Below are 25,470 nucleotides of genomic sequence, written 5' to 3' on the forward strand. Positions count from 1 at the left end.
TTAATTCATTCATTTATTCAACAAATTTCACTTTCTACATGCCCAGCACTGTTCTAGGTGTTGGGAATGGGCAAAGTCCAGATTCTTATGAAGATTACTTTCTAGTGGTAGGAGAGAGGAAGCAGGTAATAATATACCAGGTGATGTGTGTTATGGAGGAAAACAGGGGAATAAGAAGCATCAGTGTTCTCTTTTATGTTTGAAGGTCAGGAAAGGCCTTTGTGATGACATTTGAGAAACACCTGGAAGCAATTAGCGAGCAAGCGTACGGGTATCAGGAAGGGTATTATAGACAAAGGGAACAAGAAGTGCAAAGGTATTGAGGAAGGAGCATACCTGGCATATCTGAAGAAAAGTAATGAAGTCAGTGCAGCTGGAATTGAGTGGGATAATTGGAGAGTTACAGGACAGGAAGCCAGAGAGGGCCCAGATCAAGTAAGGCCATTGAAAGTATTTTGTCTTTTTTCATTCTAAGATGGGAGGCTACTGGGGAGTTTCAAGCAGACAATTGACAGGACTTACACTTTAAATGAATCATTCTGCTTCTCTGAGCAGAATAGATCATAAAGAGATGGGGCAGAGCAAAGATACCAGTTTGGAGCGTATTACAATGATCTCTGAAAGGTGAGAGTGACATGAGTTTATTTTGAAGATAGCGTTAACAGGATTTGCTAATGGATTGGATATGGAGTGTGAGAGAAAAAAGAGTCAAGGACATCTTTAATATTTTAGACTGAACACATAGAAAGCTGGGTTTGCCATTTGCTAAGACGGGGAGGACTCCTGGCAGAGGATATTTGTGAAGGAATTTCAGGACCTTTGTTTTGGACATTTTATATATGAGATGTGTGTTTGATCCCAACTGCAAAGTAGGTGGTTTAATACAAGAATCTGGAGTTCAAGGGGGACCATAGTCAAAATAGAGAAAGCATTTGAATCTGTAGACTTAAAATGAGATCATTTAGGAAATGACTGGAGACTTAAAAGGAAAAACATAAGTGTTGCAAGAAGAAAGAAGTATAAAATTGTTTCAAATGCTTTTGACAGGTCAAGTAAGATGAGGACTCAACATAGCTGTCATTGGTGATGTTGGAAAGAGATCTTTTGGTGGAATTGTGGAGATAAAAGCCTTATTATAATATGTGCAAAAGAGAATGTGACAAGCGTAAGTAGTCAGAGTGAGTTTAGACAACTTCTTTGAGAAGTTTATCTATTATAGTGAATTATAAGAGGATTGGGATAAAATTTAGGAGGGAGTAGGGGTCAGCCACTATAAACTTTCACATTACTGTCAAATATTTTTTTCCTTTTTTTTACTCTTAGTTTCATGTATGAGCCAATTCTCTTTCATCACATGCTCACTGGTACTCCAGAACAGCATTTATCTCCTACCTAACACTTCAAAGACTATTATGAAAGCACCTCTTTTCATCATATATTCCAAGGACACAGAGTAGGGTGGGAATGTATTATAGAGTAAAATGCCATCCCTCAACCTGATAACAAAGCCCTTGGCTTTACCCACTAGGTCGTCCAGATCCTTAGACATTCACGTGGCCAAAGATTTGATAGTGCAGTAAGACAAAGAGCACAAAAACAGGTCATGTGAGTCCTCTCTTGCCTACTTGTGTTTCAGCCAACAAGCATATACTGAGTTTCTGCTCCTGACTTCCTAGAGAAGAGTTCATCCCCCTCTCAACCGCACAGGAGGGGACCCATGCTTCCTCTCCCATTGCAGGGACCTAGACCTCTAGACTTCGGCCCGTTGAGACGGGTTTTAGTTTTATGCAGTCTCCAGCTTCCCTGGGCCTCCATCCAGCCCCAGTTTGAGCTTTACCTTGGAGTCCAGGAGACTGTTGCTGAGATCTTTGTCCTCTGATAAAAAGCCACAGGATGACCCCAACAGTGATGAGGAAGATGCCAACCAGAAGGGCTGGAACAATGATGATTTCATACTGGTCATGCTGGACAACTGGATAGGAAATTAACCAGGAAGAGAAGAGATTGAAGAAGAAGCCTAAGCTGATGTCTACACAACCACCCTTACCCATCAGTCCTCAGCTCATCATCCTGAAATGATCACCTCTTCCTTCTTCCGCTCTACTTCTAGTCACTGAAATCCCTATTGGGAGCAACTCTCTAATCAGAAATGCCAATATCCCTGTTTCTTAGCCCAAGTGTGCTCTGTGCCTCTTCTTTCATTTTTCCATTGAGATGAAGATGTAGCCTCTGGATCTCTGATTGGTACTCTCCACCCTTCAAAGACAATGACCTCTAGTGCCCATTTCTTTATCAACACTGTCTTCATTTCTCCTAAAAGTCAAATTATCCTCCTCCTGGAATCTATCCAGACCCTAGTCTTCATTACTCTAAAATCAGAAGGCAGACATCAGTGGTATCTGTACTTACTACACAATTTGTCACTGAAACTGCATTCCAGTAGCATTCGTTTCATGCCCTTCTCAGCTCCCATTGCCACACAGCTGTCTGTCCACTTCTATGCCTGACCCAAGAGAATGCCGGGAGCACGGCTGAGGATAATTCCCATGGATTCAGTCGTTCTGAAAAAAAAATTAAATGGAGCACACAGAGAACTTTAAAACACATCTACAGATTACTTGGTATTAAGTACCTGGAATTCTCTGAGTCATACATTTATCTCTGTCCATCTACCTGATATTCAGGCTGGAAGAACTTTATATTTTCCTGGCGTTTTCATCTTTTATACAGAATGTACAGCCCGATTCTGATCTTAACCTTTCATGCCATTGTTTCTCAAAGTATTTTCAAAGGCTCCCCTCCGACCCAAGACTCCTGCTCCAGTGCTCAAGTACATGTTCACAGCACCTGTCTGAGCAATTGTGGTCCATGGCTGCAGTGGGGAAGGTCTACCTCCCCTGCAGTCCTCAAGCAGGTCTGATTTTCTCTTGCTGTGTATCACTTATTTTTTAAACAAAACATTCAATTTCACTTTTATACAAAGCTAATGAAGACAGTGAGTAAATAGTTGGCAGATTTCAAGAGAAATCCATAATACCTTTTTTTTTGTATTTGCTTTCTTTGGCTTTCCTTCTCCGCATCGTCACACTACAGCCTCACAACCAACAGAAAGCATTTATCAATAAAAAATATTTAATTCTGCAGCTCTCAAGAGTTCCAAGAATCTTCTCCTGCCCATCATATATAGATAGATGCAGACACTCATTCTTACTAGTATATAGATTAAAGGGAGTGTCAATACCAAACCATCTTCTTTCTCCTTTTAAACAAAAAGGAAATATATGGTTCAAAAGTAAAAAAAAAAAGTAAAATGATATACCATAAAATCTTTCTCTTAACCTATCCTCCTCCATTTATCCAGTTCCATTTCTCCTCCAATCAAACTATAGTTACTAGTGTCTTATTTAGTCTGGCCAGAGATTATTAATGGGAATTATTTTTAATTCTACTTAACCAGTATATATTTGAAAGGACACCTCCAAAAATCTGGTTCGCTCTTCCTGAAGACAACTGGTGATTACCACCCTTTCATATATCCATATATCTACAAACTTTGCCCTTTGCCCCTGACTCTATGGTCGGGAAAGCCTACTTTAATTCTGATTAATGTGAAACAGACTATGGTGATTTCCCACTGTCTAGGTACCTAAATATGTGATCTACTTTTATAATGATTTGATAACAAGGTAGTTTTAAAACTCAGAATTGTAGCTTGTATGACATACTATATTGTACATGTTACATTAGCTATATTACTCTGTCTTCCATTACATTACACATTGTGTGTTATTATTGGTACCAATAAACACAATGCTACCTATTGAGGCGAGTCTCTTAGGTCCTGAAGCACATATGTAAAGAAGTCTCCCAGCTCCCGCCTCAGCCCCTTTTCACTTTTCTTGAGCTCCATGAGCTTGTATGGGGGGATGAGAGTTAAACGATTTCCTTCTAACTCAGAAGAGAGACAGGTGTGTGGTTGGTTGACAGAAGCAGAGTAAACAGAGGAGTAGCCAGAAGGAGAAAAAGCGCAGAGAGGAGGGGGAAGTCCTTATCCATGGGTTTGTATATAGGAAGGGATCTCTGAAGTCAATGAATAATAAGACAGCAAAGTCCCTCTCACTGAGTCTGTAAGCCAAAAAGGCAAGGTGAGAGGTAGTTGAGAAAGTTCCTACAATTCTACAAGACCACATGGAAGGAAAAGCACTAATAACAGGGCAAGAAACAGAGTGCCTAGAGAGGGTGGAGTGAAGGAGAAGGTCTTAAAAATAAACAGCTCAGCAAGGAGAATTCAAAAGCTATTTGAAAATTTCTCACTGCTGTGCTCATTCTTATTTTCCTTCCCTCTTACTTCCTCTCTGTGCATTATCAAATGTAATTATTTTCACTCAGGGAGCAGCCAGTTTCATGAGCTCAGTTCTCTGAGGAATAGGTTCTGTGAGCATAACCTCTTAGCAGAGCACAAGTGGAAGAAAGGTCAGTGAGCAGCCAGCTCAAGCTTGTGAACTCTTCCCAGAAACCAAACTGCACACCCACGCATACATACTGAAGGAAGTCGTTTATAGCCCTGTGTGCACACGGATCCCCACACATGGTAGGCCACTTTCAGCTACAGGCACGTGGCCAAACATAGCGACACCCAATGACTCACACCCATGTTTATACCACTGCACCTGGATATCACATTATTATAGAGCACCCACCTCTGGATACGGTAAGACCTTTTATTGCATTTCCTGAAAAAACTTTTTCAACGTCAGTTTTATTTGTGCATAGAAAGTTTCAAGATGCTGGATGAAATGAAACGGATGCTGGAGCAAAGAAAGAAAGGTACGGTGTGGTGAGGCCCACTCAATAAATTGCTTTCCAGCTGTTTGTACAGTAAGCTCTTTCCAGTGATTACAGGTTGGCTAGATTCATTCATGCCAAATGAATCTAGAAATTTGCAGGTACACACACCACATATCCATGGAAGCCCATACAGGAAACCTTACCTCACGGAGCCCTCAAAGCACTTCTATCAAAAGATGCATATTCACTTGTAACAACAATACTCCTCTCGACATTGTTGTTCTTCCTGCAATTATTCAGTTACCACGTGTCTTTGCCTGCCTACTCTGTGTCGAGCTGCGAAAAGGCATGCCTTGATGCCAAACTCTTCCAGGATGGCTCTGCCTATGGGTTAGAGTCTAACCCATCTGACTATTACAAGAATGTTCCTGATCAACAATTCTATACCATATGACCAATACTCTGTCCCCTTCAATTATATCTAGACAGTTTTTTCATAGTGTTTAAAACAAAAAAGGTATGTTGGCTACTGTTTCTTCTCTTAACTGGACTGCAAAATCCATAAGTATATAAAACATTATACCACAGGCCTTATCCTTTCATGCCAGTGTTTCTCAAAGTATTTTTAAAGGCTCCCCTCCTACCCAAGACTCCTGCTCCAGTGCTCAAGTACACACACGGTTGCAGCACCTGTCTGAGCAATTGTGGTCCATGGCTTTGGTGGGGAAGGTCTACCTCCCCTGCAGTCCTCAAGCAGGTCTGATTTTTCTCTTGCTGTGTATCACTTATTATTTAAACAAAACATTTAATTTCATTTTCATACAGTGCTAATTGAGACAATGCATAAATCATTGGCAGATTTCAAGTTCTTACTTTAGAGCCACATATTGCTAAATTCAGGGCATTAGAATCAAGAATGTGGTGAAGTTGTAAAGTTGTTTGTTCTTATAACTATATTTGACGGCTGGTAACTATGTATATAGCGTGCCTACAGTTTATACATATCTATAGTGCCAAATCTCTTCAGGCAGGATTCTAATGAAAACAATATTATTGCCTCACTTGTGATGGTGATTCCTTATTTTTTTCTCTTCTCAGTTGCTTCTGACTTCTGTTAGCATATTTTAATTCCCCTTTTGAAATGGGAATCTAGACAGGGGAATAGCACAGTGAAGGAGGAGCTACACATAGTAAGAGAATGAGAGTGAAATGGGAAGTGAAGTCTGTCCCAAACCTTTGCAAGAGTATAGTCTGGAGACATAGAAGTTAATGATTATAACTAGAATTGAACTAAATATTAATAGTAACTCACCAAACTCTTACACATCCTCACAACGCAAGCATAATGTCACACTGCATCTCTGCATCTGTTTTACAACAACACAACTCTCACTAATGACATTTCTGTTCGGTTAGCACAAAATAGTCTCCCTGACATAATCAGCAATTTACCCATGAGTGTCCTGAAGAAATTCCTTACCAAAATACGTCTACAAGTAAAACTTTAAAAATTAGATGCATTCTCTTGTACACTGTCTATGTACTGTAAAAAACTCCTTGATTGACTTCTGTATAATATGTGGTCCTGTTCCCATAAGGTGTGATTAAATCTGTTATTCCAGCCTCGCCCTCAAGCTTACTGCCTGCATATGAGCACAAGTGGATCTGCCAGCCATATTCTTTTTATATAGACAAGTGACCCACCTTCTTAGATGCACGCCATACTGGGTTAAGGAAGTTATTAATAGCTATGGGCTATGGGGCACAGGATGCAAAGACTCAAAGTGAGGATGAGAAAATATATGGAGGTAGCAGCCCCCAGAACGAGAGTACGACTCCTTGCTCAATCACTCTGTCTTCCCTCTTCTCTTCCCCCTTTCCTCCTTACTTTGAGCTATTTAACAAAGCAAACTCATTTATTGGAATAAACATGTTAAGTTAGAAGCAAGACAAAGAACCTCTCAGATCTAAAAGATTCCACAATTACTTATCTCCAACATTCTGAAAACGATCTGTCCTTCCTGTCTTCAGATCCAATAAACATACTGAACAACTACCATGTGTCAGGTATTGTGCTAGGATGACACTGAGATTCAGACAGTAAGTTCTGAATTGGCCAGGGTTCTTTGTTGTTGTTGTTGTTGTTTTTTAAACGGCAAGTAAATGGCAGAGCAAGGTTCCATACTCCAGTCTTTTGATTTCAAACCGAATGTTCCATAAACTACTTTATTGCGTGTATGTACTTGTCACTCAAATGGACAAGACCAATAGTGTCAAGAAGGATTTACGTCAGAAACTAAAAGAATCACGAAGATCGTAAGGCTGAAACCAAATTTCACCACCAAATATATCATAAATTGGAAAGTACAGATAAGTAGCATCTGCCTGTAAATGTGTTATCTAAAGTTTTATAGTGGGACAGGCGGTGTCTGCATGTCTGTCTTCTAAATGTATTCTGAAAATAAGGGTAGAATCAGAAATGTTTTCCAGTTACTCACCAGATTGTGGAATCTTGGATCCTTTTCTTTGTTTGCTCATTTCCCTGGATCTGATCCCAATCCTATTTCTATTATTTGCTTTTGGAAGGAAAGGGCCTAGTTTCCAGGCCTAGTGATCTTTCACTGTGAGCCTGAGGATCAGGAAGAGACCAGAACTCCCAGAGGACAGAGCACTGGCCTGAGAATCCCACAGCACCTCAGCTCCACCTTTCTGCTGGAGCAAACTTGTGAGAAGACAAAAGTGAATGGAAGGTTCCCACTGAAGAGAGAACCTTCTTTAAATCCAGAGAATCAGACTTGTGTAGATAACTTGCTCTATCCTGCGTGATATCTCCTAGTGTGAATGAGACAGAAAGCGAGGAGATCACCAGAGGGAATTGCTTGTCCCCCTGTTCTTAGACGTGGAGGGGTTGTGATCATTCTCATCTTCAGTCACCCTCCCCCACCTTCTTAGAGACCCTGGGCCTCAAAGGCACTTTGAAACAGCTGGAAAAGAGGCTCTGCCACAGTGGTTGGAGTCCTGACACGTTCAACAAAGATCTTTTGACAATAAGACTGAGCATTATCAGTTTTTCTTGCTTCTTATTTTTACCTGTCTGCAGGAATCACTGAAGCACAGGTGATATTCGGCAGAGATGAGGAAGACTAATTTGTATCTTGGATCCTCCCCAAAAGTTTGCTCTATAGAGGAGCAGAGTGATGGCACACAGACAGGCCCCCTAATGTGTAGATAAGAAACACAGTGCTCAATAACTCTACAAGCAGATCGCATTTTGAATATGATCATATAGATGAACACATTGTATTTCCTTTGAGGTATTATACGAATTCAAGACATTTTATTTTTATTATAATTATCATTCTATTTCCCATATTCCTGATTCCAAAATTCTTCATCTACTACATCACACCTCAAAAGCCCAGAAATAATATATCTTTTTTAGTTAATTTTATTTGCTGCTTTATTTTTATTATCAAGGGAGCCTTTACTGAAACATTAACTTTCAGCCCAAATGTATATTATCATGATTCTAAAGCAGATGTTCTTTAGCTTTCATAAGATTCTCAAACAAGTTGTGATCTCCCAAAAAGTCAACAATGGCTTTTCTTTTTGGGGGGGGAGGCTCTATTTTCTTTGTGTGTGGTGTGTTTTTTTTAATTTTTTAATTACAGCTGACATACAATATTATAATACATTAGTCTCAGGTGTACAACATAGTGATTCAACATTTATATAACTTACAAAGTGATCTTACAATAAATCTATTACCCATCTGATACAATACATAGTTATTACAATATTATTGACTATATTCCCTACGCTGTACTTTACGTCCCTGTGACTTTTATAACTGGCAATTTGTACATCTTAATCCCTTCACCTTTTTTACCCATCCCCCCAATCCTCCTTTCCATCTGACAACCCCCAAAATGTTCTCTGTATCTATGAGTTTATTTCTGTTTTGTTTGTTCATTTATTTTGTTTTTCAGATTCCACATATAAGTGAAATCATATGGTATTTGTCTTTCTCTGTCTGACTCAGAAATAACATATCTAAATTAGATATTCTCTATGCTCTAGATTTTCTCTTCCTGGGATTACTAATCAACAACAATTTCCCCAGTCCAGAAGAGGGAAAAGCCAAGAACACCCAAAGGGCACCCCACTCTAAATGCGGGTTTGCCTCGGAGCCATCTGTCTCCTTTCTCCTACCTGATAACAGTCCAGAAGACACCGCATGGGCTGCTGTCCCGGCTTCTTTCAAACACCTTGTACCCACTGATGTCAGTGACGCTGTATTTCCAAGGATCAGTGCCCCTCTTTGCAACTCATCCAGCTGGGCTTTCCTTCTAAGAGGGGACTTCTGGTACATTAACAATCTTTTGGCACTTCCATAAGTGAGATCAATTCTGTTTTCTGGCCTCTCCTCCAGCCTATTCTAGCCCACTGCCCTCTGGCAGGGAGAAGGTTCCCCAGCTGAGGAGAACAGAAGGAAGACAGTCTGCAAAAGATTTCGGGAACACACACACACAGGCACGCGTGCCTGGGCACACACACAGTTTCTCGTTCTCTGATAATGAGTGCCCTACGCAGGGAGGCAGAGACAAATGGGCGGAGCTTTCACAATCAGGAAAAACAACGCAGCTGCTATTTACCTCAGTACTGTCATACAGGGTGTGTTACTCTAAAGATTCTAAATATAAAATGTAAGCCCAGGTAAACAAAAACAAATGCCTGGTAAGATGAAAAAGACACCTCTGGGAGTACTGCACAGCCACGAGCAAGTAGCAGACTTCCCCTGAGCAGTGGGTAAGGGCTTCAGAGCCCGGCAGCCTGTGAGCTGGAGAAAGTGGTTTCAGCACTGACCTGGTGCTTAACAGAGTCAGGCTTTGAAGTTCTAGTTCTAGTTGGTAGGTGATTCATCAGGTTACCTGGAGCCTATCACCTGACCATGCCATTCCTTCTCTTCCTAGTTTAGGGACCAGAATACCTGTTCGTTTCCTGAGGACAGTGAAGAACAGCAGAGGACAGCAGGAAATGAGTCACACCAGAAAAGCGGCAGGCCACGTGGCAAGTCCCCTCCACCAGTTATTCCACCTCACCATTCTCAAATTCTGAAGGCTCCCTTGGACCTTCATCTCCCTACCCGGATCGTGGCAGACCCAGAATCTCACAGGTTTTTGTTCCTATCTCTACCCTGCCTATAATTTCCTAGGGGTTAGTGGTAAGAGAAGGAGCTTTGGAGTTGGGCTTCTATTGGAATCTCAGTTCTACCATTCATCATGACTGTGTGTAAGTAATTCTAACTTTCTGAACCTCTGTTTTTCCATCTGTAATGTAGAGATAGGAATATCTACCTTCAAGACTGTTGAAAGTCATATGGGATAATTTATGTAAAACACCTAGTACAGTGCCAGGCCCATTCCAGACAATCAATGTGTATCATCAGTCTCTCTCTTCCTCCCTCCCTTCTTCAGCTGTCTCCCAGGTTGGGAGGTAGTCACATAGCTGGACCAAACAGGTACGGCTGAATTAAGCTTTAATTATTTTGTAATGAGAAAATGGAAAGCAAGAAAGGTAGGAAGGCAGAACCATTTGAAAGCAGAGATATCAAAAGAAGAAAACTGGCTGAGGGTGACAGAGAATACAGAAGGAGAAACAAAAAAGCTTTCTAAAGACCTAGTGATCAAAATCAAAGAGAGGGAGAATCACTAAGTCAAGATTTATGGCTTCAAAGAGGACTCTTCAACAGAGGACTCTCTTGGCCAAAAGTCAAGATGAAGCCTGGCGGTTTAACGAGTTCTTCCTTATTGCTTGCTAAAGGCATTATCTTTCCTAATTGGAATAAAGTTGGAACTGCCAGGAACAAAGTTAATGTGTCATCTCCAAGACTGTGGTATAGCAGAGAGAACGCCGAGCTGCAGGATGGATTTATTTCAACCTTGTAAAGCCTTGGTTTCCTGATCTATACAACTGAGATAATCATGCCCATTTACCTCAAAGGATTCCAATGAGAATTAATGAGAATGTAAAGTGCTCGTCAACCGTAGTAGTTACAAGTTCCTCTTCTGGCAAGAATTCATTTGTGTACCATAATTACTTTTCCAACCAAGGGTTCCAGCTTAGTTTTTCTGACTGTCACATTGGACTTGAGGTTCTCTAATTTTGATTACGACTGCCCCACCACAATGCTCTCCAGAGTGTGGCTTTCCTTCAAAGCACTGGCATAAATGTGATAAAATCCCTTTCCTCTTAACATAAGTGTAATACAATGAAAGTACCAAAGGACATGTTTGCTAAATATTGAGAGAGAATAGCTGGAAAACAAATTCAATGAGCAAAAAGTGCAGAACCACGGTATGTGCGTGCAGATGTGCATGTGGATGAGTGAGATGTGTGGGCACGTATTTTCTAAAGTAGAAGTTCGCAATTCTACTATAGCTGCTTTCTTCTCTTGATGGAGCCAGCAATTATCCCAACCTCAGCATTCCCTTTGTCCTTTACTTCCCTGCTCTGAATTCATATGCATGAGAAAGATACTGTTTTCAGACACTTCTTTCCTTAAGGTCTTTTATATCTTCCACAATAAAAGCCAAAAAGGCATATTCCTAGGACTCAGCTCACTTTCAATTTTCATTATAAGTCTCAGAAGCATAGCCCAGTGCATTTCTGAAATCCAGTATAACCGTCTCTGCTTCTAATTAGCTGTGTCCTCTTGAGCAAGCTGCTTAATCTCTCCTAAACCTCAGTTTTCCCATCTGTTAAGCTAGGTTTACAATATTATCTAACTCAGAGTCCTTGTAAGAATTAAATGATATTTAGAACAATATCTAACATTTAGTAAATAGTAGCTGTTACTAATTATTCCCATAATAACTATAGGAATAAAAATATCCCTATAACAATTATATTGTTATTATTCTTCAAATTATGACATCTTCGAACGACCTCTACTTTTGTATAGAACTTCATCCTATGCAGCATCAGTATCACAGCATAACAGAACACTCATTTCTGTTCTAATAATTAGAACACTCATTTCTGTACATCACACAAGAATAAGAGAATTATTTCCCGAGATCTAAGTTTAACGTGTCCTTACAGTACAGCTTACCTAGGCTTCTACTATTATCTTTACACCTTCCTTCTGCAGAGCATCTGCTTTTTGCAAATCTTAAAGTTTCCACTCTCCTGTTTGTTTGTTTGTTTGTTTGTTTGTTTGTTTATAAATTGCTTCAGAGTTTTTGAATTTAAAATATCACATACTTACACTAAAGGTGGATCTTGCAGACTTTGGACTTCTCTTCTTAGACTCTAACTCCCCAGACTTTCATCTCCCTACCCGGATCGTGGCAGACCCAGAATCTCACAGGTTTTTGTTCCTATCTCTACCCTGCCTATAATTTCCTAGGGGTTAGTGGTAAGAGAAGGAGCTTTGGAGTTGGGCTTCTATTGGAATCTCAGTTCTACCATTCATCATGACTGTGTGTAAGTAATTCTAACTTTCTGAACCTCTGTTTTTCCATCTGTAATGTAGAGACAGGAATATCTACCTTCAAGACTGTTGAAAGTCATATGGGATAATTTATGTAAAATACCTAGTACAGTGCCAGGCCCATTCCAGACCATCAAAATATATTAAGTACTGTTCACCTTCCCTTGCTCTGGTTCCCTCCTCTGTATGTCGCCCCTAACCTATTTTTGGACCTTTTTCCAGGACCCTGGTAAGAAGGTTAAATTTAAGTATGGTATCCTTAGTCCATATTATTCCTCCTTCATTTTCAATGTTGCAATGCCCAGGATGCATCAAGTAAATCAGAATTGGACTCTGGGAATGGGAACCTGGTACTGGGCTTTGTTGAATGCTCCCAAGGTTAATTCCAATATTAGGGAACTGGGAACTCGGCCTTAAACCCTCTTTACCTTCTTTTCTTAATTAATACAGAGGAAATTCACCGGGTGTTAATTTAATGGATAAATAGATAAGGTTTTAATGTGCAACCACATTTTAGTGTTTTCTCATCACTTCCCTGGGTTCTAATTCCTAATCTATAACATAATGAATCGTCATAATCCTGGCATTACCTAATCATAGACAGTCCAAGAAGACAAATGAGATAAAACATGTGGAAGGAGTTTACGGTTTTAGAATAAAAGTGTTTCAGATCCAAGGTAGAATTATCATGTTCCACCCTCCCACCCCCACCCCACCCCAACACATACCCACTGCCAACTCTTTGGAAGTGCCCTTGCTTCCCACAGTTAAAGCTTTTCTATAGCAAATGATTTGGGGATATGTTAAGCTGTTGTTAAAGTTCTGATATTTCAGAGAATTTCAAGCCAACTCTACTCATTGGTCTATCATTTGTTGATCATACTTTTTCTCCTCTCATATTTCACTACTAATAATTTTTAGGGACACAAAAGTTAATGCATGTAAAGAGAGGTAATATGAAATGCACTTTGGAGAAAAATCTGAGAGCAAATAAACTTTAAATAATGCTGTATCTGTACCAGCCTGGACTCCAATGTAATGAGACCCTGGCAATATTTTTCCTTTGGCTTCAGCTGTCTCCTGCCCTGGAATTTGCCCTATTTTCCCCACATAGATTATTTCTCAGTAGAAGGTTCTAGGAGAAATGCACAGTGAAAGGGAATGATCCTCTCCTAATACAGGTAAAGGAGTCATGAGATTTCAGTTATGGCCCTGGGTCACCAACTTCCTGTGTGTGACCTTAAGGAAGCCAGTTAACATCTTTGTCAGAGGGTTGTATGTAAAGGATTGTGAACTATATAAAGAGCAAAAATATCAGGCATTATAATTATTTATTGATATCCAATGGAGAATATCCAACAAAGCACAAGTATGATGAATCCAAGAACATATAAAATATATTTACATAGAAGAGAATTCAGATGTGTAAAACCAAAGGAAAGGTGGACAACAGTTTTTCTCTATCCTATTAAGGAATTTAATACCTTATATCCATCCCTCAAAAGGGATATGTACTCTAGTCCTTATAGTAGAATCTCTATGTGTTGTCAACAGCAAGAGCAACATCGACAGAAAAACCAAGAATTGTAGGTATCGCCCTACAAAGATGCAAAAAGCAGTTTAAAACAAAGGGATGTGAGTATTGCTAAAAATCAAAAACCCAGCCACCTTCCTGGGTTCTTGATTTGTCCTGGGAATAAAAATGTGACAGTGACATGAACTTCAAAGATTTGTTTGATCATACTTTTTGAAATGAAGACACAACAAAGATTCCAATTAAGACAGGACAGGAAAACAAAGACCATGAGTTTAGTGTCTAAATTCCAGAAGAAATCCCTCAATAATTTTTGCCTAATATTTATTTAAATTGAACAACAAAAATATATTAAGTACTGTTCACCCTCCCTTGCTCTGTTTCCCTGCTCTGTATGTCTCCCCTAACATATTTTTGGACCTTTTTCCAGGACCCTGGTAAGAAGGTTAAATTTAGGTATTGTAGCCGTAATCCATATTATTCCTCCTTCATTTTCCACTCACCAGTTCCTTTAGTCAGATGGGGCAGAGTTCAAATAATAAATCAAATGTAGCAACCTGCTTTGGACTCCAGCGTGCTCCTCCTTAACTGACATTTATGCTCAGCACAGCTTCCTGGATACTGGTTTTTGCTTCCTACCATGGCCTAGTACATTTTATGGAGTACAATTAAAGTGGCAAACATTTCTGTAGCACTCGCCATATATTAGGCACTGTGCTAAGTACTTTACATATAAAGAAACTGGGACACAGAGAGGTTAAATAACTTACTCCAGATCACACGGCTAGTAAGCACGGATTTGGAACTTGAATCCAGGTCGTGTGGCTTTAGAATCTACGTTTCTAGATTGTACTATATATACTCCCTCCCTAGTAGATTCTGGTAAACTTTTTTTTTTTTTTCAAATTAGAATTACCTTTAATATTGTCTTTGGGTTTTTGATTGAGATGTAATTCACATACCATAAAATTCAACCTTTTAAAACATACAATTTGGTGGATTTTTAGTATATTCACAAAGTTGTGAAACCATCACTGCTATCTAATTTTGGAATATTTTCATCCTCTCCATAAAGAAACTGATACCAATAGCAGTCACTCCTCAATGCTACTCCCTGGGCCCAGCCCCTGGCAGTCACTCATCTATTTTCTGTTTTTATGGACTGGCCTGTTTTAGACATTTCATTTACATTTGTGGCCTTTTATGTCTGGCTTCTTTCACCTTAGCACGTTTCCAAGGTTCATCCATTCTGTTAGTCAGGGTTTTCTAAAGAAACAGAACCAATAAAAATAAATAAATAAATACATTATAGATATAGATATAGATATAGATATAGATATAGATATAGATATAGATATAGATAGATATATAGATATATAGATATATAGATATATATATATATATATATAGAGAGAGAGAGAGAGAGAGAGAGAGAGAGAGAGAGAGATTTATTATAGGAATTGGCTCACAAAGTTATGAAGGCTAAGACGTCCCACAATTTGCCATCTGTAAAACCAGGAAAGCAGGTGCTATAATTCCACCCAAGGCTGAAGGCCTGAGAACCAGGGGCTGCTGTTTAACTCCTAGAGTCCAAAGACCAGAGAATCAAGAGCTCTGAAGTCAGAGGGCAGGAAAAGATGGACGTCACAGCTCAAAAAGGAAGAGAGAATTTATCCTTCCTTCACCTTTTTGTTCTATGCAGGCCTTCAAAAGATTGGCTGATGCCCACTAACACTGGTGAGGGCAGACCTCCTTTACTCAGTCGACTGACTCAAATGTTAATCTTTTCCAGAAACACCCTCACAGACACACCCAGAAATAATGTTTTACTAGCTATCGGGGCATCCCTTAACCCAGTCAAATTGACACATAAAATTAACCCTCACATCCATCTTGTAGCATAAATCAGTACTTCATTCCTTCTTGTGGCTGAATAAGATTCTACTGTATGACTACACCACTTTTTGTTTATCCATTTATCAAGCAATGGACATTGGAAAGGTTGCCACTTTTTCATGATTATGAATAATGCAGGTATGAACTTTCACAAGTTTTTGTATGGACATATGTTTTTATTTCTCTTGGGTACAGACCTGGGAATGGAATTTCTGAGTCATATTTTAACTGTATAAGTTTTGAGGAATGGCCACCTATTTCCCAAAGTGACTTCATTCTCACCAGCAATTTCTAAGGGGACCAGTTTCACCACATCCACTACTGATTCTCGCTAACACTTGTTTTCTGTCTTTTTTATTATAGCCTCCCTAATTGATGTGAAATGGGTATTTCACTGTGGTTTTGATTTGCATTTCCCAGGTGATTAATAATACTGAGCATCGTTTCACATGCTCATTGGCCATTTTTGTATCTTCTTTGGAGAAATGTCTATTCAAATCCTTTACCCATTTTTTCAATTGGACTATTTGTCTTTTATTGTTGAGTTATGAATGTCCTTTAGGCTAAACCCTTATGTGATACATGATTTGCAATATTTTCTCCCATTTTGTGTTACTTTTTCATTTTTGATAGTGTTCAAGCACAATAATTTCTAATTTTGATGAAGTTCAATTTATTTATTTTTATATTTTTTGGTTGCTTGTGCTTTTGGTAACATAGCTAAGAAACTATTGTCTAATCCAAAATCACAAAGATTAACATCTATGTTTGTTTCCTAAGAATTTTATAGTTTTAGTTCTTACTTTTAGGTCTGATCCATTTGTAGTTATTTTCTGCATATGATGTGATGTAGGGGTTCAACTTCATTCTTTTGCATGTGGATATTCAGTTGTCCTCGCACAATTTGTTAAAAAGATTCTTCCTCCCCTAATGAATTGTTTTAGCACCCTGTCAAAAATTAAATAATTATAGGCACATATGGGTTTATTTCAGGACTCTCAATTCTATTTCATTAGTCTATATGTTTATCCTTATGCCAATAGTACAGTTTTAATTACTTAATTGTACAGTAAGTTTTAAAATCATTCAGTATGAGTCTTCCAACTTTGGTCTCTTTTTGAAGATTGGTTTAGATATTCTAAGTCCCCTGTGTTCCTATGTGAATTTTAGAATCAGCTTGAATATTTCTGGAAAAAAAAAAAAGCCATCTGGAATTTTGGTAGTGATTACACACACACACACATACACACACACACACACACACACATATATATATATATACACATATATATTTATATATATATATATTACACACATGTGTGTATACATATATATATATATATACATATATATGTATGATTTCAAATTAACTTCTAGAACTCACCCTAGAAAAAGTGCTACATACCTCATTGCTGAGTATCACTATAGTCACCTTCAAAGTATTCCCCTTGGGAAGCTATACACTGATGCCAGTGCCTAGTCCACCCTTCAAGCAATTTTGGAACTCTTTTTCTGGAATGGCCATCAGAGCTGTTGTCATATTACCTTTGATGTCCTGAATATCATCAAAATGTCTTCGTTTCAATATTTTCTTTATCTTCAGGTAAAGAAAGAAGTCATTGGGGGCCAGATCAGGTGAGTAGGGAGGGTGTTCCAATACAGTGTTTTGTTTACTGGCTAAAATCTCCCTCACAGACAGTGCCATGTGAGCTGGTACATTGTCGTGATGCAAGAGCCATGAATTGTTGATGAAAAGTTCAGGTCATCTAATTTTTTCACTCAGCCTTTTCAGCACTTCCAAATAGTACACTTGGTTGATTGTTTCTTCAGTCGGTACAAATTCATAATGAATAATCCCTCTGATATCAAAAAAGGTTAGCAACATTGTTGCAACAAGTTCGTGAACTTAATTATCAGACGTCATATGTACGTGTGTGTATATAGATATATATACATATATATATCTCAATTTGGGGAGTACTGCCATCTTAACAGTATTGTCTTCCTACCTAAGAAAATAGGATGTCTTTCCAGTTATTTATATTTTCTTTAATTTCTTTCAATGATATTTTGTAGTTGCAGTGTACTTCAGTCTCAGTACTTTTGTTGTTGATGATAACATTTACATTCCATGGCCTCAAAAGGTTAAGCAAAAATTTTTGTATGATATGGTGATACCACAGAATGTCTGCCTCTAAGAAAATCAGTTCTAGAACAGGTTGGAATATACATGCCTCCTAAAGGATGACCAGACATGCCATCTATATGTGTAGGACCATGACATACTGATCTTGCTCATATCTCTCCAAGTACACAGACTACAGAGCACCGTATTCTGTAGCTCTGAGTGTCAGGACCCACTTTATCTTCTTTGACAGCTCTGAGTTGGTCTAAATTTCTCAGGCTGCCGTGAATTCATGGAACTAGAGAGAATATCCAAAGCATCATGTCTCTAAATTTGATCAGCATCAATGCTTTTACATATCTAAGCTACAGAGACTGCTGCTCTTTGGGTACCCAAAATATGTTTGGTTGAGGTTTAAATAAAAGCCACAAAGTTACAACCCTCAGTATGGCTGTTGAACCCCGTAACGCAGGTATGAAGATATGGGGATTTCCGTCTAGCACAGAAACTTCCATCCAGGGTTCATTGAACTTCTTTTTGTGAGCCATTTATATCACACACTATCTGAAGATCTATAAACCACGACCTGTGGCCTTGCTAATACTCTCAAATCTTTATTTCTAATCTGTTTGTAGATAATCAAGCTTGTACTTTTGTTTTTAAGTCAACTTGCTTCTATTTCCCAGTCAATGTTAACTCAGTGAATTAAAACTAATCAATTTTAATATCAGCCTAAGAAGAGCATACTTAGAAAGATAGATGTGGTGGTGAAGAGGAGGTGATTTGTAGATAATTATAAAATCACATTTGAGTTATCTACATTTCTTTTTGCCTAATCCTGAAAATTAAATTATTCTTGAAATTTATGTTCAATTTAATAAGAGAAAGCCACTTCAGAATAATCCATGGCTGTTTTAACAATCTCATATTGCATGTGGAAATTAAGATCTAAGTGAAAAGGTGACTTGCCCAGGGTCAGAACATAAATCAGAGATCTAATAAGATGCAGGACCTCCTGATCATTAATTCATAATTAGATCATCCTAAGAATGGAACATGGGTGAGAACATGAAAGACAGGGCATGAAACCAAGGTAATTTGGGATTATGGGAGCTGCTTGGGCTTCAAGAAGGAATGCAAAGACAGCAACTTCAACTCAATGTCAAAAAGCCATTTTCTTCCCACACGGTAAATGAAGTAGCCATATCGTCTGTGCCACTGTAGTCATACCTCCCTGCTATAGAAACTATAAGAACAGCAACCCGGCCCTCCATTTCTTATTCTGCCTGACAAACACACTATGAAATGCAATGTGAGCTCCACAGAGGCCATAGAATTCTAAATGTGTACAACCAGAGAGCCCTTTGAAAGCAGCCGAAAAACCTATTCCATAACTCACTGATGAGGAAACTGAGTCACAGAATTTAGGTATCTCCCCTCAGCTAATTAGCACTTAAGGTAAGACTAGTATTGTGTGTGTTGAATCTCCGTCTGGTGCTCTTTCACTACAATTTTCTACCATTCCTGAGGCTGATTGGATATTTGATCTCTTTTTATTCAGTTAAGTGTTGAGGGATGAGGATAAGGAGGAAGATCCTAGTTCTTGGAATTTGTAATAAGCATGTACTTTCATCGTTTCTTCTACCTTCCAGGCCTTTGTATCTCAACTGGCCTCTGGAAATCTACCCCACATATGTCCAAGATAGAAGACTAGAGACTTTACACTCTAGTTGTATTTTCACTGTAAAACTATAAGGCTTTGAGAATATTCTAGTGACTACTCTGCTTCTTTCTTCTTCCTCCACCAGAACTCACTTTGACTCATACTAAGATATCAGCCCCAGGGGATGCTAAAGGGTCAGGCATGGAGACCTACGGGGAAAGACCACAGAAGTAGGAGGCGGGGCAGCTTCAGATCAGATTGACTGCATTTGTGGAATCTGCTTATAAATCTGATGGAAAACGAGGCAGTCAAGATAGAGTTTCAGCATTCCCCTAGTCCCTTTCCTCCTTCCTTGAACAAGCCAAGCCTATCACTTCTACTACTCAGATAAACAAGTCCTTTCCTGCTGCCGTAGCCTCTACCTGGCCAAAGGCAGCACTAGATTTGGGCCCAGGCTGAAGGAGCATCGTACAGCACAGAGGCTCCCTGTGTCAGGCCATCAGTCCCATCTGACTTAAGAGGAACTTGGGAGAAGTTGACTCTAATGACACCAACTAGGGGTGGCTTCAACACACACTTGGTCCTGATAGCTAATTATTCTCAGGAAAAAAAGAAAAAGTGCTTAGGATCATCTTCTCTTAACTACAAATGACCATCTTTGGCAAATACTTTTCATCATACACTTGATAGCATCATATGAATATAACATAAACAGTGTCTAGTGGAGTTGCTCAATGCCCTGCATTTACCTGACGTACAACAATATATAGTACATCTGGTTAAATCATTCAACAACTGATTATAAGAAAAAAGCTAATGATTTTGAAGTTTTCTCCAGAAAACTACCTGGCTTAAAATGCAAGTATTATAGGTGTATTATTGAGCTTTTACTATTTGCCACAATGTACATTTTGAAACACACTTTCCTTAACCTTTAGCATCTGCTACAATTTATTCTTAATAGAATTCTCACATAGCTTATAATTATATACATATAATCATTTTAATTTAGGTCAACATTCTAGAAATAGCACCATATCTCTATGTATTTTGTTACCTAACAACTTTAAGAACCACTGTTAAATACGTAAAGATAAGGCAATTTATGATGTCTGAGGCTATAAGATATTAACTGCTATAGAAGGAAACATTAAAACAAGATTCCTTTTCACTTATAATTCTTGCCAGTAATTACTCCACAAAAGTATAACTAAGGAGATAAGTGCATTGTTCTTTGCCCACAAAACCAGTGCCAGAGATTAAAACAAATTTAAGGTCCCTAAACTCAGGACAGAATCCCTTCCACCCTACATTGGTGTCTGTGCAATTAGCCACTTTTTCTTTTTGTACATTCATTCCCTTCTACTTTCATTTTCCCCCATTAGAAACTGTGTCAAAGAAATGATATGCTAGTATAGAGCACTGAATACATAATCTATGTATTCAGTTCTTAATCAGTTTGCTTATCATTATCTGTTTCTTCCCAGCTAGATAGTAATTTTCTTCAGGGCACAGTCAGCTTCTTTACGTCCTTTATGAGCACAGCAAAGAAACAGACACAGAGCAGTGGCCACATCTCAAGTCAGAAGGCATGGTGGGGAGCTCAGACCTCGGCTGGTGGCCAGGACAAAAATGAAATGACAGAGTTAGAGGAAAAAGCATGAAACCTTCATGAGAACAAGACTTTAGGGACTTTGGCTATTTTCTTCATCTCATATTCATTTCATTGTTGTAGCCCTAGCACCTAAACTAATGTCTGGCACATTTTGGGATTCATATACTCGTTCAATAAATAAATAGCTAAATTCACCCTTAAAAATAGCATTGGGTCTGAAATAAATTTTTATAGGAAAATAACCTACACAAATTAATTGGGTATGAAGGATTAAACTGTAATGTTAAAGTATAAGTGGGGATGGTGAGTAATTTTTAACAGTGTTACATGGGAAGTATCATGGTACCCAGGTTTCTGCTCAGTGGGGACACATTTTTAGTTCTATCATTAGGCAGGATGCTGCTGTTCTCTATGAAAAGGGATATCAAGTTTTTTACGACACATAGCAAGCAAAACATTCATCCCTCAGAATAAAAACAAAACAACAAACCCAATAAAGAAAACCTAATCACTGAAAACTCAGCATGGTAGGCAGGTAATGTCCCCCAAAGATGTCTGTGTCCAAACCTCCAGAACTATGAATATGTTAGTTTTTAATAGTGTTAAACTAGCAAAGAGGAATTAAGATTGCAGATGGAAGTCAGCAGCTTACCTTAAAGTAGGAAAGTTATCCTGGATTATCCCGTGAGTCAAGTGTCATCACAAGGGTCCTGAAATGTGGAAGAAGGAAGCGGAAGCATCAGCGTTGGCATATGGGATGTGAGAGAGACTTGATGTGGCTTTGGAAATGAGGAAGGGAGTCATAAGCCAAGGAATGCAACAGTCTCTAGAAGCTGGAAAAGACAAGGAAACAGATTTTCCCCCCGAGCCTCCAAAAGGAACACAGACCTGCTACCCATTTCCAACTTCTGACCTCCAGAACTGAAAGATAAAAATCTGTGTTGTTTGAAGCCACCAAGTTTGTGGTGATTTGTTACCATAACAATAGGAACATAGCACACTTGGGTTAAAACAAAAACAGATGGAGAATCACATAACTCCCAGAGCTTACAGGAGTTGGTTGTGAGGGGTTAGGAAAGGTGGGGAAACAAAGTTTCTGCAGAAAATAACTGAAATGGATGTGATGCTCAACTGACTTTGAGCGTGGGCATAATTAAAGAACTAGTCATTTTTATGGGTTGAAGTATGCTGCACCAAAATTCACGTTGGAAGTCCTGGCTTCCAGTACCTCAGAATGCGACCTTATTTAGAAATAAGGACTTAATAGAGGTAATCAAATTACAAGGTCATTAGGGTAGGCTCTAATCCAATATAAATGGTGCCCTCAAAAAGTGGGGAAATCTGAAGACAGACACACGTGCAGGGAGGATACCGTATGAACATAAAGATAGCCATCTATATGCCAAAGAGAGAGTCCTGCGACAGATCCTTCCCTCAGAGCCCTCAGAAAGAACCAACCCTGCCGACACCTTAATTTCAGACTTCTAGCCTCCAGAACTGTGAGAGAGCAAAATTCTCTTGTTTAAGCCACTCAGTCTGTGGTGCTTTGTTATGGCAGCCCTAGCATACTCCTACAGTGATGAAGGTACTGAAGAAAGAGAGTATATGACTGTCACTGAAGTGAATACTTTGTCATGTCTCACTTAAAGACCTGGATAGCCCCTAGCTGGCTGTGAGCGGAGTCTGGTGACTGAGGAGGGTAAAGGAAGTTGACAGCACAAAGTCCTGTTTCCAGCTGCATTTCAGTGTGGGTGTGCTGCACATTACAGTAGCCTTTATTTCCACAACAACTGATGGCTCTCACTAAGTAGTGGGAAGAAAGCTTGGTCTGAAATGTATGAGAAATTCACATGGGGAAAGGATTCATAACAGAAGGAGGCCACGATCATAGAAATGAAAGGGAAAAAAAGGAGACAATGTGGGGCTGAGGTTGAGGGATTGATAGTGAGAAAGGAAAGAGACAGAAAAAGAGAAGACAGATTAGGAGAAAACAAATTCTGTCAAATGGGAGCAGCATATCCCACTGTACAGTTTTTAACCGTGGTTACAGGAATTACCTCACTTAAATAATCACAACCCTGCTTTACAGATGAGAAAGTTGAAGGTGAGAGCAGTGAGCCCAAGGCCACATATCTAAATGACTATATAGTCCTGTCACAAGTAATTCCTGTACCCTGCTTGTTTCTACCTCCCCTCTCCCCATCGCCCCCTCACCAGGAACACACAGAGGCCCCTCCTCACTAGGCTTTCTGGCTGGGGCTGCTCTTTGCCAAAATTGCTGATGCAAATTCAGTTTCTTGTCATAAAAACACAGAAGCCAAAACCAACAAGATGCTTATTCCAAAGAAATGCAGATTCATTCGTCTGGTGATTGTTTGCTCACATGAAATGCAGACAGCTGCTCACAACCATCCCTATCCCCGCCTCCTCCCTCTTGTTCTTTCCAAAAGCCAAAGTCCACCCCTAGCTGTGTTGCCACTTTCCCCCACCCACTCACTCTTCATACCCCCAAACCCCCACTCACTACCTTGTCCTGGTTTCAGATGGAACTGGCCCAGCCAGAAAGAAGGAAAAAAAAAAAAAAAAAGACCGGTTTGGGTAGGGCAAGGTGTGCCAGCCTCAAGGAAATGCTTTTCAGTCCCTCCTTCCTACTGTGGGGCGTGGCTGCCAGCAAAGGATGGAGTTTGGGCTGGCTCCCCACAAAGGGAAGTCGGTGGGCACTGAGGTTTCTGGGGCTCACCACACACTAGCCAGCCGGAAACCTCTGCTGAAATTGTAAAAGCTGGACTTGTTGCTGATCTATTTATTCATTTCCTCCTCTGGTGATCGATTGGTAGATGGGCAGGTACAAAGGAGATTTCAATCCAAGTGAAAATGGAAAGTCATGATAAAGCACAACAGCGCCACCTCAGGTTCAGCCCCACAAGCAGGTACCTTCCTTGGTGCTCAAAATGGTCAGAATTTGACATTTAGTCTGATTAGTCCCCTCCAGGGACAATCGCAATCCCAAGCTGTTGCTGGGTGCACCACGTAGTACTGACCACTACTGCGACATGAAGAAATCGATAAGGAATACGTGGAAATAAAAATCGCAGAACTAGGCAACCACCAGTCATAAGCATAAGCTATTTAAATACTATACGTACCCGTAGGGAAGGGACTCTCCTCTAGGGACACAGCTGAGAACAAGGCAGTCGGTGTTACCTGCCCACATGGAATTTACAATCATAGGAAACACTAAGGAAAAAATACACAGCTGAAGGAATTCCAAATTAGATACTAACACCTAAAGGAAGTTCAATTAAAGAAACCAAGTGTGCCGAAAGTGATACTGGGGACCAAAATGCAAATAAAAGCACATTCATCAATTTAAAAAAAAACAAAAAGAAATATAGGTCATCAGTAACTTGAATAGGTGAGCAATTTTTTCCACATCAATAGCATACCACACAGAGAGGGGCACTCATGACTACAGAATAAGTTTGGATACACTGTAATGTGGAGTATTTAGAGACTGGAGTTATTTAGTATTTAGGGAAACAGAGCAGTTATGATGGAAGCTATATGTAGAGTCAGCAGCGATGCCCGGCCCCTAAGTGGGGCTTCTCAGACACTGGAGAGAGTAGTAGACATCAGCAGAGGGAATCTAGGCCAGGGCAGGAAAATGGAGAACTCTAGTCTGTATAAGAGCTGGGGTTTGGAAGAGTGGGTGAAAATTTACGAGGTATTCCACTGCCTTGAGGAATGACTCCCAGGGACAGCTAAGGAAAGGGTTTTTAAGATAAAGCAGAGGTTCTGCACCGACCTAAAGGCAGAGACAAGACAACATGGACTATCACTTTCAGTGTGTCCCCATGTTCACCCCAGCTTGGTGTATTCTTAGGGAATGTTCATCATGGGTGTTTGACTTGCCATGTATATGTTGTTCCTTTTTATATTGTGTATTGGTTGCTGATGTAACAAATTACCACAAACTTGGTGGCTTAAACAATATGAAATAATTATCTTACAGTTCCGTAGAAGTCTGATATGGGTCTCTCTGGACTAAAATCAAGGTGTTGGCAGAGCTCTTTCCAGAGGCTTTGGGGGGAATCTGTCCGCTACCTTTTTCCAGCTTCTAGAGGGCTCCCACACTTCTTGGCTCAAGAACGCCTTTCTCCATCTTCAAAACCAGCAATGGCCAGTCTAGACCTTCTCACATTGCATGTGTGTTTCTCTGACTTCCTCCATTGTCCCATCTCTTTCTCTGGCCACAGCTGGGAAAAGTTTCTCCACTTTCAAGGACTGATTATTAGATTGGGTCCACGGTGTAATTTCCCACCTAAAGCTCCATAACCTGAGTCACATTGATAAA

The 25,470-nt window shown here is 39.6% G+C and overlaps 2 protein-coding genes across 19 annotated transcripts in view; one reads left to right on the top strand and one right to left on the bottom strand.

Moving 5' to 3' along the window:
* Nucleotides 1–21,912, bottom strand: part of STYK1 (STY kinase 1) — a 34,798-nt gene extending 12,886 nt beyond the window's left edge. The window contains exons 1-4 of one of the 4 annotated variants that reach the window (XM_074326003.2): nucleotides 9,001–9,133; nucleotides 7,879–8,005; nucleotides 2,410–2,561; nucleotides 1,838–1,972 (exon numbers count right to left, since the gene is read on the bottom strand). In XM_074326003.2, coding sequence (XP_074182104.2) covers nucleotides 1,838–1,972; nucleotides 2,410–2,473 — 199 coding nt within the window. In that variant the 5' untranslated portion in view covers nucleotides 2,474–2,561; nucleotides 7,879–8,005; nucleotides 9,001–9,133. Of the gene's footprint in view, nucleotides 1–1,837; nucleotides 1,973–2,409; nucleotides 2,562–7,878; nucleotides 8,006–9,000; nucleotides 9,140–21,768 lie in introns of those variants that run through there. The other 3 variants (XM_074326004.2, XM_019744733.3, XM_074326005.2) reach the window with 3 other exon arrangements.
* Nucleotides 1–25,470, top strand: part of LOC109454273 (uncharacterized) — a 121,482-nt gene that overhangs the window by 15,766 nt on the left and 80,246 nt on the right. For 6 of the 15 annotated variants that reach the window (XM_088797999.1, XM_088797984.1, XM_088798003.1 and 3 more), the window contains one exon: nucleotides 9,762–12,160. The exons of 5 other annotated variants lie outside the window; for them this stretch is intronic. The gene's annotated coding sequence lies outside the window, so the exon portion shown is untranslated. Of the gene's footprint in view, nucleotides 1–9,020; nucleotides 9,155–9,761; nucleotides 12,161–25,470 lie in introns of those variants that run through there. 4 more of the 15 variants (XM_088797985.1, XM_088798005.1, XM_074326007.2 and 1 more) reach the window with 2 other exon arrangements.

Source organism: Rhinolophus sinicus, chromosome 1, assembly GCF_057876585.1.
Source record: "Rhinolophus sinicus isolate RSI-liver-muscle chromosome 1, RSI-T2T, whole genome shotgun sequence".
NCBI lineage: Eukaryota > Metazoa > Chordata > Mammalia > Chiroptera > Rhinolophidae > Rhinolophus > Rhinolophus sinicus.